Source organism: Lissotriton vulgaris, chromosome 9 (genome assembly GCF_964263255.1).
Source record: "Lissotriton vulgaris chromosome 9, aLisVul1.2, whole genome shotgun sequence".
NCBI lineage: Eukaryota > Metazoa > Chordata > Amphibia > Caudata > Salamandridae > Lissotriton > Lissotriton vulgaris.
Window position 1 is genome coordinate 656,958,609 of NC_141697.1, and position 20,776 is coordinate 656,979,384.

The following is a 20,776-nucleotide window of genomic DNA, read 5'->3' on the forward strand; positions in this document are numbered from 1 at the left end:
GGTCGCCGCTATCCACTCCATATCGTGTCTTGGCAGATTTGCAGGACTTGCAGAGTGTGGGCCTTTTCCCCCTGGCTGAGATGCTTGTACTCCGTTTCTAAATAGTGTTATTCTTGGATGATCATCTGCTGAGCAGTCTCTTACACTCACCTTCACAGTAATGTCTTAGACAGGACAATCACACATATGCCTGTAGCCATATAATGTATCACATCAGATGTTTATTCTTGTGGGCTCCGTTTCGTAGAGTTGTCCACTCTTGTGAATACCATACCATAATTTGTGTGTTTTTTATTTGCTTGTTGGTTTATTCGGGATCTACCTAGCAGTTTGGTATTCATTTTACTTGTAGATTGTTGTTGTCTTTTGTTTTTGCACTTAACAAATGCCTGGAATGAATTACTCTCGCTGTTTTATTATGCAAATCATACATATTCCATTACAACTGTGACTTCAAAAGGGCGATCTTCTTTTGCTGAGATAACATTTCTGGCTTGGAACGTCAGAGGCTTAAATAAACACCGCAAAAGCAAGCAAGTATTGGCTTATCTCAATAGACATCGGTCAAAAATTACTTTCTTGCAGGAGACACAGCTCCCTCCACAGGACTCCCCCGGATTTACAAAAACCTTGGGATCTCACAGATATTTTTCTAGCTACAGTACTTATTCACAGGGGTGAGGGGTGTACATTCATAAAAGCATCCCCTCCAGCCTTATCAATAACTTCATTGATAAGGAGGTCCGTTATGTTGTCCTTGCTGGTCATTTGGCTGACCACTGTGTACTACCAGTGAATGTGTATGTCCCTAATGTGGATACCCCGGATTTCTTTCACACGCTCTCATCCATACTGGGACATTTTGACGCTGCCCCTTTTAGACTGGGAGGACCACAACAGGGTGCAGAGCAGTGAGTGCAGGTGCAGAGTGCTGTGTGCTGTTGAGTGCTGTGTGCTGTTGAGTGCTGTGTGCTGTTGAGTGCAGAGTGCTGTTGAGTGCAGAGTGCTGTGTATTGGCAATGTAAATGACAATGCCATTTATTTGTGATTTAAAGAAAAAAAAAGAAATGTCGTCGTCCTGCTCTGCCCCCCCCTTCCCTCCGCCCGCAGCTCCGTCGTCCTGCTCTGCCCCCCCCCTTCCCTCCGCCCGCAGCTCCGTCGTCCTGCTCTGCCCCCCCTTCCCTCCCCCCGCAGCTCCGTCGTCCTGCTCTGCCCCCCTTCCCTCCGCCCGCAGCTCCGTCGTCCTGCTCTGCCCCCCCTTCCCTCCGCAGCTCTGTCGTCCTGCTCTGCCCCCCCTTGGAGTAATGTCATGCTAGCTGCTCTCAACTAAACACGTTCAAGAAAGTAGTTGCCAACACTGAAGTGATTACACAAATTAAGCACTTGCTATTGACAGTTGTTGGGATTTGCAGATGGCATAATCAACTCGGCCTTTCATCCTTCCAAGGCACATAAATTAACTGCTTTAAATACTTGCGGCAATAGTAAGACGTGTCATTTACAGCTCTTGAAAATGACTCAAAACTGTGAACTAGCGCATTACATAAAAGTAAGGAGATCTTGCAAGATAGGGCAGTGGAACCTACAAAAGTGTTCCGAAGTGAGGTCAAAATATCAATTTTGTTTCATTTGGTTGCAAAAATATAGTCAAAACCAGGTGAGTACAGGGCCGGTGGTAAATTTTCCATCCACGCAAGGTTTACTAAGCTTCAAGCTCAAAATGACAAACCTCACACTCTTGGTTGATGGGTTCGCTGGAGTGCTAGGTAGTTACTGCCGGAACAGGGGAGGGTGCCCAGATCTAATGCCCCTACCTGAAATGTAAATAACCAGGAGACAACACTAAGAGGAGGAATTTTCACTATCTTTGACAACCTAAACCATACCTCATAGCACTATCTCTTAGGTATTTGTGACTTTCTAGAAACACACACGGGTCGTAAGTGGATTAAGGGGCGTGGCTACGTTTTTTTACAAAATCACTTCTCTTGCCAATTGATTAGGCGTCACAAGATCAAGCGGGTCAATAGGTGACAAGCTCATGGTAGGATCTGCCCTTTACGCTTCCAAACATGTATACCTCCCATTGTCACCAGAATTTCTTGATTAGATCCTAAGATTGACATTCCAGCTCTCTTCCATACAGATCCTGCTCTCAAATACTCGGAGTATGCTAACCGTTGTAGGAGACTTCAATAATAAGTTTTCACAGTCCAGCTCTGTCCTTCCCTCCGCACGCAGCTCCGTCCAGCTCTGCCCCCCTCCCCCTCCCCCATCACTCCGCCCGCAGCCCTTCTTCGCCCCGGTCCCGCTCCCCCCCTCCCTCCGCCCGCAGCTCCTTCGTCCTGCTCTGCCCCCCCCCCTCACTCTGCCCGCAGCTCCGTCGTCCTGCTCTGCCCCCCCCTTCCCTCCGCCGGCAGCTCCGTCGTCCTGCTCTGCCCCCCCCCTTCCCTCCGCCCGCAGCTCTGTCGTCCTGCTCTGCCCCCCCCCCTTCCCTCCGCCCGCAGCTCCGTCGTCCTGCTCTGCCCCCCCTTCCCTCCCCCCGCAGCTCCGTCGTCCTGCTCTGCCCCCCTTCCCTCCGCCCGCAGCTCCGTCGTCCTGCTCTGCCCCCCTTCCCTCCGCCCGCAGCTCCGTCGTCCTGCTCTGCCCCCCCTTCCCTCCGCCCGCAGCTCCGTCGTCCTGCTCTGCCCCCCCCCCTTGGAGTAATGTCATGCTAGCTGCTCTCAACTAAACACGTTCAAGAAAGTAGTTGCCAACACTGAGAAGTGATTACACAAATTAAGCACTTGCTATTGACAGTTGTTGGGATTTGCAGATGGCATAATCAACTCGGCCTTTCATCCTTCCAAGGCACATAAATTAAATGCTTTAAATACTTGCGGCAATAGTAAGACGTGTCATTTACAGCTCTTGAAAATGACTCAAAACTGTGAACTAGCGCATTACATAAAAGTAAGGAGATCTTGCAAGATAGGGCAGTGGAACCTACAAAAGTGTTCCGAAGTGAGGTCAAAATATCAATTTTGTGTCATTTGGTTGCAAAAATATAGTCAAAACCAGGTGAGTACAGGGCCGGTGGTAAATTTTCCATCCACGCAAGGTTTACTAAGCTTCAAGCTCAAAATGACAAACCTCACACTCTTGGTTGATGGGTTCGCTGGAGTGCTAGGTAGTTACTGCTGGAACAGGGGAGGGTGCCCAGATCTAATGCCCCTACCTGAAATGTAAATAACCAGGAGACAACACTAAGAGGAGGAATTTTCACTATCTTTGACGACCTAAACCATACCTCATAGCACTATCTCTTAGGTATTTGTGACTTTCTAGAAACACACACGGGTCGTAAGTGGATTAAGGGGCGTGGCTACGTTTTTTTACAAAATCACTTCTCTTGCCAATTGATTAGGCGTCACAAGATCAAGCGGGTCAATAGGTGACAAGCTCATGGTAGGATCTGCCCTTTACGCTTCCAAACATGTATACCTCCCATTGTCACCAGAATTTCTTGATTAGATCCTAAGATTGACATTCCAGCTCTCTTCCATACAGATCCTGCTCTCAAATACTCGGAGTATGCTAACCGTTGTAGGAGACTTCAATAATAAGTTTTCACAAGTCTAATCCTTGGAAGACTAGAGGAAATGTGACCGGTACTTGGGAACCCCACAGAGATAGTACCTTTCTCTGAGCCAGTCGACTTAAAGAATGTGTGAAATGATCACAACTAACGAAATCCTGTTTTGCTGTTGTCCAGACATACACTCTGTGTTTCCAAGGCTTGACCCGTTATTTCTACCAGAAACAAAACACAGGCTAGTCGGTATGCATTTCTGCAGGGAAAATGCATGCTAGTTGGTAAGGCTTATTACTTAAGGGAAAAAGTCTTGGATCATATAGTACTTGTAATGCCTACGACTTAATCGATCCACATGTATGAAAACTTCTAGGTCTTGTGGCAAGAGACGATTTCACCTCCTATGGTGTAGAGTAGACAGAGTATGGAAAGTGGTAATGACCAAGAGGGTAGAAACTGAAGCATTTCTTATAATTAGGAGCACCCTTCTTGTATTGACCACCAGAGACCTGGATGAAAGTCTAATGATTTGGGGGATCTATATATCACTAGAGGGAATTCTCACTGGAATGAAGATTATAGGAACAATTCCCCTGAAACATATGAATATCCAAGCAAGTCCAGGAATCAAATGGCATAGCTGGACAGGCACCAGACTGGCAAGGTTCACAAATGATTGAGAAATCAAATCTATTTTCGCAATATTTTATAAATCTGCATATGTTCAGAGCAGTGTGTTGAGGCATATCATGACTCTAAGAGAATTAACCCCTTATGAAAATCAGATTCCAGGACAAAGACCTAGTCAAAGCTGCAGTTTAATGTACGAAAAATGGTACCAACTATGATATTGGTTGTTTCCCAAAAAGCAGCACTCAGATGATGGTGCCTAACTGATGTTCATGGTACTTAGATAAAATGAAGCTAAGGTACATGCGAGGAAGCTATCAAATGGAATTCTGAGGTTCGTGTCTAAACTTTTTGGATGAGATTAACTGTTAGCTAGATGTTGGGTCAACTGACCCCGAGAATATCCCATTGATTACTGTTCTGATTCCAAAAGATTGGTAATTCATTGATCGTAGTATCCTTGAACTCAGAGATCGCCTCCCACTCCATTGTGTTTGGAATACATGCTGAGAAAATGTGAGCTAGATGTTCAAAACATGTCCAAAATTCCACTTAGCGTTCTAGTCTAAGCATTTCTGTGTGGTGCTCTATCAGCAGGGGGAAGAGGATGCAGTGTAGATGGAAGGCTGCATTCTTTGTTGCATTGTTTACCTGTAGGCAAAATAAACAGAGTCTACGTTTATCCTGGGATTACTAGCCTAACTGGCTGGTGCTCCAGACTATATTGTTAGTGTACATGCTGAGCTTCTTCACCACACCTGGCACGTTTCAATTGCAGGTCACAAGACGACCCCCGCAACAGGCACATCAACACTCGGAGCTGCTTCACGTTGTTTCAAACGTGGTACCAGAGCAAGTCCATTAACGCTGGACATACCTCCCCAGTACAGTGCCCGGAAGCTTACTGCAGCTAGACTAGATCTGTGCAACAGGTCCCTTAACCCTGTCATCTATCTACAAAGCAGTCTGTTGGTGACGAACAAACTGAGCCACGAATGCGTTACTATAAGTTCCCCTTTGTTTTCAGATTATTTCTGCAGAGTTTATATAAAGTCAGACAATCAGGCGGCAATACTGTGGCTCATATAGGAATGCATTACAACCACTGCATTACAACCAGGGCTGCTTTATCCCTCCCTCTTTTTGGCTCACAACTACCTCACAACTTTACTCTCTATCTCACTCTCTCTCTATCTCACTAGCTCACTCTATTTCTATCTCAATCTCACTCTCACTACCTCAGTATATCACGACTCACTCCCTCAAAAATTCAATACATCACTCCCTCACTAACTCACTCTATCTCACTACCTCACAACTTCACTCTCTCTCTATCTCACTACCTCACTCTCTCTTTCTATCTCACTAAGTCACTTTCACTCTCTTTCACTACCTCACTCTCTCTCTATCTCACTACCTCACAAACTCACTCCCTGTTTCTATCTCACTACCTCAGAACATCCCTCTACCTCACTCTTTCACTACCTCAGTCTCTGTCTCTCACTACCTCACTCTATCTACCTCTCTCTCATTACATAACTCTCTCTACCTCACTACACCACTCTATCTCACTACCTCACTATCTCACAACTTCTCTCTCTCAAAACATCACTACCTCACTCTTACTACCTCACTCTCTTACTACCTCACCCTCTAGCTCACAACTTCACTCTCTCTCTCTAACTCACTACCTCAATCACTCTCTATCTCACTACCTCACTCTTTCTATCTCACTAACTCGCCATGAAACCCCTGGGTGTCTGTGCGCTTAAAAAGTTTAGAATAACATAACTCACTTTCACTCTCTTTCACTACCTCTCTCTCTCTCACTACATCACTCTATGCTTATACCACTACCTCACAACATCCCTCTCCCTCCCTCACTCTTTCACTCCCTCCCTCTCTATCTACCTCACTCTCTCTCACTACCTCACTCTCTCTCTATTTCAATACCTCACTCTCTCTCTCACTACCTCACTCTCTCTCTGCTAATGCAATAGGTATCACATATGCAAAAAAAGCTAATGCCGATAGAAATGACAATGCCATTTATTTAGGGATACAAAAAAGATAAAAAAAATAATGAGCAATACCAATAGCTCTACCTATAATATTGCCGAGACCATTGCATTGTAAATGCTTGTCTTAGGTTTTGAAAGTCAGATTGTTTTTACTCAGAAAATCTATGATGACGTCGCACCTCCTGCCGTTGCTTCATACTTGGTACACTGCTTCAGTAGTTTTTTAGGTCTAGGTTTTGACAGTGTAGCTGTCAAACAGCTGTAGCCAAACGTATACTTTGAGTAGACTTTTGAACTGCTCTTTTCAATTATTTGACTTTTTTTATCCGTCTCTTTCAGCCATTTGGCTTAAGATTTTGTCAGTCACATCTTAGCTCTGTCATGTGGAGTGTTTATCTCCGCCTTTCTGTTATTGACTATTCGGGAGTATTGTTTCACCTCTATTAAACTGCACAAGGGACTTCTTTATAACGGCAGACATCTCTGTCCATTTCTGCAGGCTTCCACCTTTTGAATCTCGCTCTAATGTGCTAATATTTTTGTGATACGTTAACATATTAAACCTAGACCTTTTAGTTTTGTCAGTGCTAGTTAGGTATGGCTTGACACTGCACCTGTCTGTATGACCTCTTGTTCCAGTATACATAGCATGGGCTTTGGTTCAGCCCACTTCCACTATTGGCTTGTTTGGCTCAATTCTATTCTATTCTATTGGTTTGAAATGTTGTCAGTCGCTTCTTGCCTCTGCCTAGGGGAGTAATCTCTCCCCTCATGCTATTGGCAGTTTGATGAGTCAATGCATTTGAGCGGGATGAAGTGCTTTGTAATTGCAATGAGAGTAGTGCGGCGTAGATGAAAGGTATCCCTCGGGTTTGTCATCTCTTCCCAGGTACACAATTGTAAATCGATACTGGTGAACCTGCAGGAATGATTTTTTTCAATGCTCAACAGCAAATGTAGAGCAGATCCTTGAAACAGAGGCACAAAATATTTTGATCAGTTGCCTCTGTGAATAGGTGTCTTGCAAAGGTAAATGGGACAACCGCAGAGTATATCTATGTTGTCTTCTCGTTTTGTGAGTAACACTGTTCCATTGTTACCAAAGCTCTATTGGCTTATGTCACAACTTACAGCTGTTTGTTTTTGTTGGCTTTAAATGGGAGAACCCCAGTACACATGGACCTTATGCCCTTTGTCAGTTTCACCTCTTAAGGATTAAAATTGGTCAGACTAAAAGGTGCACTTGTTTATTATGAGATTTGGGAAAATATGAGAGCATGCAGGAGGCGAAAATAGATTAAGTTCAAGAGCCTACAAATAATGGGTAGCTCCACATTTGGCCTCTACAACAGTGTCCTTAACATTACCTGACTTGACCTGGATTTACTACTGTGTAGGATTTATCGTGTTGAGTGTTTGCCCAAAGGAAATGAATGACCTGTCAACCATTATCTGGCGCAGTTTGTTCCAAACACCATCCAGCATATGAGAGAATCGCAGGGCCGTATCAAATCCTTAATTAAATCTGGTTTGCAGAGTTCTGATCAAGGAAATCCTTGAGCGAAGACTTGGAATTTTCCAGCATATTTTGAAATTCTGAATGCCACAGGTCTGGTAAGACATTTGGTTATGTCATAATTTAGTTAATTAAGGCACATGCCCGTTTAAGAAGTATGATGCAATAAAATGAAACTACAGTCATTTTTTCATACGTAGTTTTGGTTTCCAACGGTTCCTTGACATAAAACTCAAGTTCCAATAAAGAACACTTTTAACCACATGCGTGCGGGGGTTATTTTTGCGCTGTGCGGCTTTTTTCTAAAAACCGCGTTACATGACGAGCTCAGCTCGTCATCCGCACATGACCACCGTGGCTGATGACGAGCTGAGCTCGTCAGCAGCGAAGGGGTTAAAGCATGTTTGAAAACATTGCCACCTGCTGTTGCAACCCATGGGGGTTTCACATTAAAGATACAATCAAAAGTTTTAATCATTTTTTAATTCACTTTTATTGTGGATTTTTTGAAATCTTTACAATACCATGTCCGCGTACCCTAAATAACTCCATGCCGTAAGCTGTGTTTCTATTCTTATGGCTTGTATCAGGGTTGACCGAGGTAAGGAGAACAATCTTTGTACACGTTTCACTTCTTAATAATTCCATTCTAAATTACTGCTTAAGTAGTTCTGCTCCGTACTGGAAATGAGGACGGATCAAAGCGCTATAGGCTGACAGAATTGTGCATAAAGAAGGGCCTCCGCACTTATTATTAAACTGATTTAGCCCACGTTATGAGGACAATGCTGTAGATTTTAGCAGTTCAATGTGTTCATTCTGTTTTTTTAACATCTTTTATTTTCTTTCATCCTAGGAAACAGCTCTAATTTGTATTACCTTTTCCCCGTACCTAAACCATTGTCTTGAACGTATTTAGTTAAAGCTCCTTCCTAAGGCAGTATTCATGTAATACTTCAATTCCCTTTGCAGGCCAATTTCTGTCATGTTCATTATCACCCAATCGTCTGCATTTAAAACACATAGGATGTGCAAGACCTTCATTTTGGAACATAAGCCCATGGCTTCTTTTAGCGTTTTAGGCAAATCTGCTAGAAATATGGAAAATGACAGGGGCATCAAAACGCAGCCTTGGTGCAGACAATTATTGATTTTTATGTTCAGAGTAAGCGTACTTTGTATCCACGATCACCTGTGTCCAGTTCTACCTGTCGTTGATGAATTAAAAGAAAATGCTTTCATATTTCAAGATGTAATAGTTTCCCAGAACAAATTGCGGTCTACCAAAATAAATGCGGTACGAAAGTTTACAAGATAACAAATCAGTTTCTCCCTTTGAGCTATAAACTTTCTTGCCATCACCCACAGTATGAAACAGTGCTTTAATGTTGAGTGGCCTTCTTTAAAACCTTCTTGTTGTATGGGTGTTCTACTTACTTTTCACGATCTTATCAATAATTGCAACAGCATTCAAAAAAAAAAATCCCTCTACATCTAATGGACTGATCAGTTTGGTAATTTTTGGGGGCCGTAGCATCCTCCTTTTTATATTTTTATAGATGGGTATTATAATTGCTCCCTTCCAACTGTCTGGGAATAGGCTTGCCGCTAGTACTCTTTGACATATATCGGATAGTAAAAATCTGTGTTTGTTTTAATTATAACCGCTGGTAGGTTGTCTGGACCTCTTTTTGGTGTCTGCACACTTTGTGGGCTCCGCTATTTTTTACGGCATACGGTGCAACTACTTATCATAAGGTACATCTCTTAAACGCTGCCTTACCTCCAAGTATATCTTACTTCTGTGAAAGGTGTCCTAAATAAACAATTGGCACGGTCAGCCGGAATCTCTGCCGTTAAAAATTCATAATATTTGGTACAGCAATCCAGCACTAGTTCATGCTATTACCACCATGCCACCTTACGGTGACCGTTCAAATTTTTCCAGGTAATGCCAACTCATCCTTCTGAGAGTACTTCAGATATACACCACTGCATTTTCAAACACAGCATCTCATAATGTCTAGACTTTCCCTATCTTTTCCAACCTTCCCATACAACACATACAGAATGTAAAAGCTGCCTATAAGCAGCCTGTAGGGACACTCCGCTTACCTCCTCCATTCCTTATGCCTCCACTTTGTTCCGCTGCCGCCACCAGTGTGCTACTCCTTAATGCTAAAGACACACAAATGATGGATGGAATGCTAAACAAATCAAACATTCACCCCCAGTCACAGATCTGGGTTAAATCCACAATTATTTTGCACGCCATTCCAGTGTAGACCAGCCATATGCAAATCGGTCTTTAAGCTACCCCCATGGGAACAGTCCAGCCCAAACTGCCAGGCCAGGTCCTCCCAGGACCGGAAACAAGCATCATGGGACCGGTTTCAGGGTATCCTCACTCATGAACCAGGCTTGGTGGAACTGGTGGTGGTGGCTTGGGACATAAAAGACTATGGGCCAGATGTACGACCTGTTTTTGCATGCGCAAACGGGTTTGCGAACCAGTTTGCGCATGCAAAAACATATTAGGCCATGTACATAGCCTATTTAGCGAGTCACAATTTTGGGCAGCTCGCTAAATAGGTTTTCCGACTCGCTATTTGGAAGGGGCGTTCCCTTCCAAATAGCGAGTCTATAAATAATGTACTAATGTTTGCGACTGCAATTGTGGCCTCAAAACACTCTCAATTACCACCAAGTAGGTGGTAATGCAATTGCAAAGGGGAAGGGGACCCCTTACCCTTTGCAAATGCGTGCAAAATATTTTTTTAAGGGCAGGAAAACGAGCTGCAAAAAGAAGAAAAAAAGCTTCTTTATTAAAAAGCAGTCCCAGTCATGGTGGTCTGCTGAGCCCAGCAGGCCACCTTCCCTGGGAGGGCTGGCATTCACAATGGGCTTGCAAATTGCGAGAAGCTCATTAATATTAATGAGCCTCGTAATTTGCAACCCCATTGGGAATTTCAAAACCGTGTAAACACACTGTTGTACATTTCCTTTAGCGCCTCGCAATTTGCGACTCGCATTGTTTTGCCAATTGCGAGGCGCTAGATGAAAGGGTCGTACATCTGGCCCCAAGTCAGATGGTAAAATTGTTGACCAGGGGAAACCTGGTATGCGCATCTGACCTGCGCTGCATTGTGGGCAGGCTCCAAGCAGTGTGTGTCGAGGCTGTGCTCCTGACAATCCCCATATATTTTTTTCCGCATATCTTTATTAGCATTTATTATCATAATACAAAACATGAGACGAAGACTGCAGAATTCTCCAATACTCCTTGTCAAGTATATAATACTGTATACTCCAATCCCAAGGAAAGGGGTCTTGTCTGTACAGGAGCGAGATCGTGGGGGGTAGACTCAATCACAAATTATCCAAAGAATCCCCATATATTTAACAGAGTTTTGGGATATGTGGAGTAGGACTGTCTTCTGTAGCTGGGCAAAATTGCCCCTGTTAAGTTCTGTAGGTGCGGGTGCTGACTTTTGAATGCTCATTTTAAAACTGAACCTATATTTTTCATTCTTGCTTCAGGGATGGGAGTGAATCCACAGCATCCAAGAGGAAAAGCATCACATTGTCCACAGATTATCAACTTTCTGAAGAGTGTTGGGTAAATTGGTTTATGGTTCGGCATGGCAGACCCTCTTCGGTTTCATTCTGGTAAGTTTGAGATTTTTCTATCGATGTGAATAGATCACTGTGCACCAAAGAATATATTAACATTTGTGTATCCAAAGTTTAAATTGTGCTTCAGAATGTGAACTAAACCACAGTTGAGGCCAAACAGAAGCTTGTTGCTTTACACTTTTTCGTGTATTATGGTTCTCTCCTTTGTTTAGGATCCAAGCATCGGGGGAGAGTCCCACCCCCACAGATGGCTGACCCTAACCAGCTCTTTGATGACACCAGTGGTGCAATCCCACCCCCTCACGCAGCCTATGGCAACCAAGGTATTGACATGGGATTCAACGTCAACAACATCTTCACTGATCCCATGGCCAATGTTGCAATGACCTACGGCTCCTCCATTGCTACGCAGGGCAAGGATATTGTGCACAAAGAGGTAATGGAGCATCCCTTCTATTTGGGGCTTTAGTGCCTGTGTGTTTTAGACATGGTCCAGAATGCTGAGAGTGACATTAGCTTATATTAATCTTATAATGCTAAAAGTATAAAGTATTTTTAGAATGTGAAAGACTTAAGTTCTTTCGTGGTGGTTTTTGATTTTTCTCATTTCAAAAATAGAGCAGAGTATGTTGTGGCTGACAAACCACCAGACACCACATGGTGTGTCCTAAAGACATTCTTGTCCTTTGTGGTGGTGTGTTCCCTAGATTGCAAGACCAATGAGGACCTGAGGGGGTGTTCTAGTAATGTTTTATGGTTCTCTGTTTGAGTTTAATGTGGGTTCTTAGAATGTTTCCTTTAAAGGCACTGAAGTAATTTTCTTGTATTTTGAGTTAACGTATTGTATGCAGCGTTAAACAGACCATTTACCTCCTTCAGTGCTTCTGTATATTGCGTTGCCAGTGATGATGACGTTGGTTCAAGAGGATGTGTTCTTTCCTGGTTAATGGGTTCAGTTAGAAGTTTCAATTGTATTGTGCTTTCTATGCTCTTAATGTCAAGTCATCAAGTCAAGTCATGGAATTTGTATAGCGCACTACATACCCATAGGGTTTCAAGGCGCTTAAATGAGCACCCTTTGTACTAAGCATCGGCTTCTTGATGCTGGTGGGAGCAAGCATATTTTCTGATTTCTAGAGCTCTCACTTCTGAAGCAGTCAACACAAATTCAATAAGTGAAGTCTGTGTCTGGATATAATTGTAGAATGTATCTGTGAGTGTGAGTAATAAAGGTTTAAGCTTGAACAGAATCCTAAACCATTGAAATGTAGTCCATTTTTAGATCTCGTCCTCGAGACCTATTGCTGCCGAGATGCCTCTCAAGGGAGACCGACTGGTGCATGAGCCGCTTAGGCTCATGCACACAGTCACACAGTCACACAGTCACACAGTCACACAGTCACACAGTCACACACAGTCACACACAGTCACACACAGTCACACACAGACACACACAGTCACACACAGACACACAGACACACAGACACACAGACACACAGACACACAGACACACAGACACACAGACACACAGACACACAGACACACAGACACACAGACACACACAGACACACACAGACACACACAGACACACACAGACACACACAGACACACACAGACACACACAGACACACACAGACACACACAGACACACACACAGACACACACAGACACACACAGACACACACACACACACAGACACACACAGACACACACAGACACACACACACACACACAGACACACACACACACAGACACACACACACACAGACACACACACACACACACACACACACACACACACACACACACACACACACACACACACACACACACCCCCCCCCCCCCCCCCCCCCCCCCCCCCCGGCTTGGCCTGATGGCAGCCCTGCCCAACACCAAGGGAATATATTCAAATTAATAATCAATGAAATATGTGTCATCATCATGGCGGCCACGAGTCCGCGCGGCCCTTCTTAGTTTATGCAGACGCAGTACTTACTGGCTGCCAGACAGTTGATTGATGCCTGCTGCTGCACACATGATGAAACTGCGCTGCTGTGGTGGTTATGATGGGCGTGGCAAAGTGAAAAAATGTGCGCGCTACCGCGTGCACAGCCCCTGCCTACCCCTTCAGAACCATCCAGTCCTGCCCCACGGCCCGCCCAAATACATCAGGGTTTTCAGTACTGAGTGTGTCTGTTCCGAACTTTGGCTGCCTGTCCACTGGCAAGTCAAGTGGCAAACAGATAGTCTACAGTACCACATGACAGTACTGACGCTCTGGCAGATTGCGGCCTGGACTGGTAGTACTGTTGCAAGCTGGCAGCACCAGGCTGCCGCGGCCGAATCAATTGTAGTACATTCATACTAATTAAAGCAAAGTCAGTGGCAGTGCAGCCATTCTTTAAAGAGCTCCATAATGCATATAAACTCACTCAAATGGGGGTTTAAATAGTGTGCAGGAGCCTTAGCGCGCAGTATATTTACTTCACTCAGTTGGAAAAACCGCTCTCAATACTACAGGTAACGTGCCGCTCTGAACTGAAATAAACACGCGGAATTCCAGCGTCACCGAGCCCTCTTGGCGCGTTTCTAAACAACTGGGTCCACTACTTTCCCAAATCAACGCAGGGCCCGGCCCGTCTTCAGAAACCCTGTGTGCCGCAAACTCTGGCGAACGCCGCCTGCCTCTCAACACAAACGGAAACAGGTGTGTGCTGGGTAAAGGTGTGTGTCCCTGCCGACCGGCCCCACACGATCGGTAAGATTTTAAGTTAAGCAGTCATTGTAAACTAACTAACTTTAGCACTGGTAGCTAAGCGATGCTAATGCTATGCCGTCACCGACCGTGCCAAAACCAACGCTGTTTTGTTTGGGTAGCGTGATGGCATTGGTCCGATTCTAACTTGGAAGATCACCGGCATGGACAGTGGGACTGGACATCTGCCTAGTCTTTCAGTGGTGGTATGTAAATGTTCGATGTGGCGTGAAGGAGTCGAAGCAGAGCGCTGCCTCCTCACAAGCTCTGCTATACACACACCATCTTTAGGCTCAAGCCTTTCCTTGCATCTCATCACAAACGAACTACCGAGCCAGCATTTTAAGAAACCAACTGATAGCTGTTTTCTTACGCTAGCTTGCCGTTCACTAGGGTTAAATAATTCAAACTGCAGTGATAATTAATGTGGATCTCAAATTAAAACGCTGGCAACGTATGTGTTTCACATGAGTTCTGTTTGCAAACTGTTCATACATATGACATCGATTTGCAATTTGGAATAGACCAACAACACATCTCTTCCAAATTGCAACTCTGCATCCATTTGGAAACCCACTTCAAGCATCAATAAAAGTTTTTGGACTTGTAAATAACTTTTATACACAAAACAAATCTATTTTCGGGTAGCAACATGTATATGGAAATGTTTGGCACCGCTATCTAGACCGTGGTTGTTTTGTGTACACTTTGTTCCTCAGGCAGGGTGCAGCGTCGGGGGTTGCTCAGAGGTACGCAGAGCGCCTTTTTCACGGTGCATTGTCAGCGGTTAATTCACGCCAGGATGAAACCTAGAAGGGGAACCCAACACCCATCCCAGTCCTGGATTTTAATCAAATCGGCTGCGGAAGTGTGTACTGAAAAACACGGCAATGTAAACTGCCTTTTAAATTCTTCATGTTGCCAGACTTTATTATGTACAGTTTAGTGTGTGATGAATACTGAAACTGCCAAAGAAAATATTCTCCAGCGCAACAAATACCATTAGAAGGCTCTTTCGATCTTAAATGTGCAATTTTCTTTCATTTTCTACTCCTATCTTTGAATGGTGTTTTTAACCCTGCATTAGTCTTTCTCCTGGGTCTGCACAGCCTACGATACAGTTTTTTCTAATACTTAAAACGCCTCATATTCCATTGATGCTTACACAGCAAGAGCTGTGCTTGAGCTTTTTTGATGCTTAGTTTTTATGTTAGTGGCATTTGTATAGCACACAAACTGCCATCGGTAAAAGCATCGCAGCGCTTTCTAAATCTGCCTGTGCATCATTATCAAGGTCAGAACCATATATTTAACATTGATCTTATTATTTTTTTTTTGTTGCACAGTATCAAATATCACAGTTCTGCTATTTCTTAGCACTCTAAATAACAGATGTTACTATTACTCAACATATGTTAATCAATGGATCCACCTTGGAGGGATGAAAGGCTGACTCAGCCTTGAAGTGATTCAAACTCTTGTTTTATCTTCCCTTCTCCCTGAAGCAAAGACAAAACAATTGCTCAGTTTAACAAGCATTTGCAATGCAATAGGTATTGCATTTAGGCAAGTTTAGGCTATTAATTGGCATTTTAAATGTCAATGCCTTTTATTATTCTGTTTTCAAAAACAACATATAAATAAAAATGTTGTCATTTACAATGCCAATAGCTCTAACTTTTGCAAAGGCGAGACCGTTGCATTGTACTCTACTACTCAGTTTATAATACATTACTCACACTATACTAATAACTATATCTACAATATACTACTCACTCGCCACACATCAAATACTCTATAATATCCTAATACTCTCTACTACTCAGAATAATTATACTACTAACTTTCTACAATATTAATACCTATTACTCTATAGTACTCACTACTACTCTACTATACACTATATAAAACGTTCTACTACTCACTATTACTCACTCTCTACTACTAACTCTCTAATACTCAGTTTATAATACCCTACTCAAACTATTCTAATAACTATATCTACAAAATACTTCTCATTACTACTCCCTATAATACTCTGAATTATAACTATCTAATACTCTACTACACTTTACGAACTACTCACTCTACTACTACTACTACTACTGTAAGCTACTCACATTTTACTCAAACTCTACTACTCTAATACTCTCAATTCACACTCTACTACTGACTCAGCTAATCACACTAATACACCCTCTAACTACTCTACTACATACAAGTCACGCTCCTCACAACTCACTAAATTACACTATCCACAATTTTATACTCACTCTCTAGTACTCTACTACACTCTAATACTAAAAAATACTAACTACTGCTCTCTAATATATAATCTATTTTAAAAGTAATTCGCTACTCACTCTACTAAATAGATATACTACTCCATATACTATCTATAATTCACTTCACTACATCTATTTCTATCTAGTACTTTTCATTACTCACTACTACTGTCTCTACTACTCACTAACTCCTACACGCTCTCTACACACTATCTACTACTCACTCTATACTACTCCACTAATCTACACTACTCGCTACTATTGCCTACAATTCACTCTTACTTTACTCTATACAAGTATACTCTCTATTAATCAACTAGTCACTCTCTACTAACTATTAATCACTGCTAATACTCTCTACTACTCTCTAATGCTTACCTATTGCCATTGTAAATGACAATACCATATATTTATCGGTTTTAAAAAAAAAAAATGAAAAAAATGACATTTGCAATGCCAATAGATCTAACTTTAACAAAGACGAGACCATTGCATTGTAAATGCTTGTTGATCCCTGTGACCTATCTTAAAGTTGAGTTCTAGACCTTCTGGTAATGTTATGAATCACTTCATCGAGCCAAAACTCGGCCAATTCTTTAGATAACTTTGAAGAAAAATTTTCATAGGATGGATTCTCATAGATATGAGGGTGATGCTAGTCTCTCACTTTTAAACCTGAAAAAATGATGCTGATGACCGTAAGTACTTGATGGTTTAAAGTCGGATCTTCATGTACCTGAAAGCCAAGGTTGCTGACTCTTGATATCAGAGAGGGGCAGGCACTTTGGAAAAAAGGTAAGAAATCTGCTAAACAAGTGTCCTCTTTGACTTTTGTTGCTAGTAACATGAGTCGCTGGGGCATAAACTTGCCTATCACGCCATGTTTTCATCCAAGTCCTGTCTATGGATAAGGCTTTATGTACTCTTTTTAATAGTTAGGAGGTGAACCTTGTGGCTTTGAGAATCTCCTGAAATATTTTTTTGTACAGAAGAGACATGAGTCTTTAAGTTTGTCTAGACCAGCGGTTCTTAACCTTTTGGCTTCCGTGAACCCCTACTGAAATACTAATGAAAGTTGGGTACCACCACGTAAGAAATTTCTATGATTTTGAACCTCCAAGCAGTACAAAACCATGCAATTTAATTCTGCATGATTCTGCAGAATCCAATTCTGCGAGGTCACCCTTGCCTACATTTTATTTTGGACACTGGACTAATGTCCATAACAGGTATTGCATCCCCACGTGTAGTGGTCAAAGACCACCTAACTTCCCACAGATCGTTGTGCAGCACAATAATAGGCCTAATGGGCACAGATAATGATCAACCCAGTGTATCGCTTGGCAAAAGAGTGGTAGCTCAGTGCTAAGCTGCCCTGAGCAGCCCTGTTGCCCTCCCTTTTCTTTATTAGGAACTGCTTTTCATGGATTTCCAACCTCTGATATCTGGTACAAAGGTGTGTTGACCCTATCCTCTTTCTAGCAGCGGATTAAACAAAGTTGTAAATGGTGATCCCCCAAATCCTATTCTCTTTTAAAATATAATGATCTTTACATTGCCTTATTCATCTCCGCATTTATACTTGGTGGCCGAATGTTCAGTGTCCATAATGTAGGCTGGCATCTACCTCTTGATTTGCGAGCATAGCTTTTTATCGTTATTGTTGTGATTATGGAACAACACTATTGGTATGAATGTTTTCATTGTTTTTTGCACGTTTCCACATGTTTCCTTTTCCTGCCAAGCTTACAGTCCCTTCATGCACTACATGTGTCTCCTTAATTAGCTGACCTCTGCTAACTTGATCCCAATTGTGTCCATGCTTTATCTATGTAATAGTGCTACTGCATCTTTAGTGTAAACTTTGAAACCTCCTGGTTTAGCGTTTCCATTAACCAAGTGTGGGTGCTCTGTGTAGACTGGTTAGGTCTTTTGATTCTCCAGTGGTAGTCGGCTTGGAAACTGTAGTCCACCATTGGGAAATTGAACAGCCTTCTGAGGACAAACACACCAAATTGCCAAACCTTTCCTTAAACTGAGTGGGATTCTCTTGGAATAATTGGGGCAGGAGATAACTTGGATTGCAGATGGCAATTATGCATTCAAAACTTTGAATCTGACATTACTTAAACATTTTAAGGGAGTGTTGATTTATAAATAACAAGATGGAGGGCAGTATGCACCAAGCTGTGTGTAAACTAAGTGGTACCTGGTTACCGCACATGGGTAAGTATTAGACTAGGGACTGTGTCTGGAAACGTCAGAGACTGGCACTGGAAAGTCAACAGGAACCTAGGTATAGCAGTAATAAACCTAGAGGCAACTGGCATTTGATACAGCTGAGTAGAAGAGCAATAGCAGTGGAGCAAAGAATGGTATTTCTGGACCTGAGCATACCAGAGAGGCGAAGGACAGAAAAAAAGAACATGATACAGAAACAACTAGTTAGTAAACAGTTGTTTCCTGCGTTATCTACCTGTTGCGAGCAGACCAATCAAAATTTCACTTTCCATCTCTTGATGTTTACAGAGACATCCAAATTCTTTGTGGAAAAAAGAGCAAATGTAGTCTGCGTGTGTGTGCCACCATATTGCAATACATTAATAAGTCACTGAATTCTGCGATGGGCTCACTTGCACCCTGGACAAAAGGTTAGGCCACAGAAACAGATTAGAAATGTAAGCTACAGACCGGAGAGTAAAGTCCGTTTTTCCTGTATTGGCAGTGAGGGGAATTGGGAGGGGGGTTGCTGGGCTAGGAGAAAAAGAGCTCTAGAAAAGGGCCACAGAAAAGGCTATACTTTGGCATTGGAATAGAGTGGCTCAACCAAAAGAAGTACATTCAGAAAAGAATAAATATTCGGAAGAAAATTGTCGCGAGAAGAGCAGGAACTTGCCGAGCAGAATTAAAACTGGCAGTGGCTGTGTGTATTCCATAATTTACAGTAATGTACATTACTAATCAGAACGCTGATATAGAACACATTGAATTAATCAATAGATTAAAGAATTATACATTTCAGAAAACCAAGGGACACTATGACAGACGCATGATCCTGCTGTAGCTATGAATTTTGGGAGAAGGGATCAGCCCCACACGAGTGAGTTCAAGGTAGCATCAGGCTTGTGTGCAATTTCAAGAAAATCAATGCAAAACAACTGCACACAATTTGGTGTAACACAGTACAGAATATACCAACCAAGCAGGAAACCACCTTGTATGTTTTGTGACTTGGACCCGAGTCTTTTTACAAAAGTACACAGCGTTACAAGGACACGAATATGAAAGTTTGCTTGGTTTATACAAACAGCTTTCAGACAGTCCGTTAGGTTTAGTGACACAAATGCAGATACACGGGGTCTACTTTGTGAACGTGGCTTTTCAATAGTCTAAACAGAAAAGAACCAGAATACATTATTCTGGCTATTTGACAAATGAAATGTGTCCTGGAGAGTTTTCTGGAACTGACCGAAGGTTGGCAGTTCAATCAGTACAATCAATTTTTATTATTTAAGTTTTGGAACTCAACTGAGGTCCATATATAAAATACAGAGATAAATACTTTAAAAAAAATAGTCATTACAGTATAATAAAACATTCCCCCCCAAAAAAGGGTAATCACAAAAGATCTACATGAAAACCATAATAAAGTGTACTATTCTATCCATTCGATATTAGGATACAGAAATACATATGCATATACATCAAAGAGAAATACATATGCATATCCATAAAACTGAATGAATAACACATACATTGCGATACACTCCATAAAAAAATACGAAACCTTAAAATGTGAAAATTACAATACACTCCATATTAAAGTGCTGACTAACTAGAAAGTGCCTATGCGAGAACAATCTATTTGGGACAAATAAAGTGTTAGAACATGTAACTGCAAGGAAGGAATATACGGTTCAGTCCATCCAATTGGTGAATTGCAATAATACAGTTCTATGCTACCAACATAGGTCGAAGCATATGGAGTGCTAATAAAGTGTATAAATGCAAAAGGATTGCAATTCCCTGCACGTAAATTATAAAGTGCGAAGTGCCATTCACATATAAAAATGTAAAACTCATTTAAAAAAGTTGAAAAAAAATGTGTGCAAGTCATTTCAGTTGAGGCTCACCAATGTTTATTTGCGTACCCAACCGCTGAAGTTATATTATGTTTCAGAAAGATCAGTTTCAAAAAGGGGAGATGTGCAGAATGAAGATATGGACCTACAATAATCACACAATTTAAATCTTGAATGTTATTGAGGCAAAGATCACAAAACATCTGATCCTTCGGAATGCCTTACCATATTTCTGTAATAACTCGTAAAGGGAGCATATTTAGACTTTATAGCAAAA

General features: G+C 42.3%; 1 protein-coding gene across 2 annotated transcripts in view; it reads left to right on the top strand.

Annotated features, from left to right (window-relative positions):
* Positions 1-20,776, top strand: part of YIF1A (Yip1 interacting factor homolog A, membrane trafficking protein) — a 135,793-nt gene that overhangs the window by 11,415 nt on the left and 103,602 nt on the right. For both annotated transcript variants that reach the window (XM_086938361.1, XM_086938362.1), the window contains exons 2-3: positions 11,282-11,410; positions 11,590-11,813. In XM_086938361.1, coding sequence (XP_086794487.1) covers positions 11,383-11,410; positions 11,590-11,813 — 252 coding nt within the window. In that variant the 5' untranslated portion in view covers positions 11,282-11,382. The remainder of the gene's footprint in view (positions 1-11,281; positions 11,411-11,589; positions 11,814-20,776) is intronic.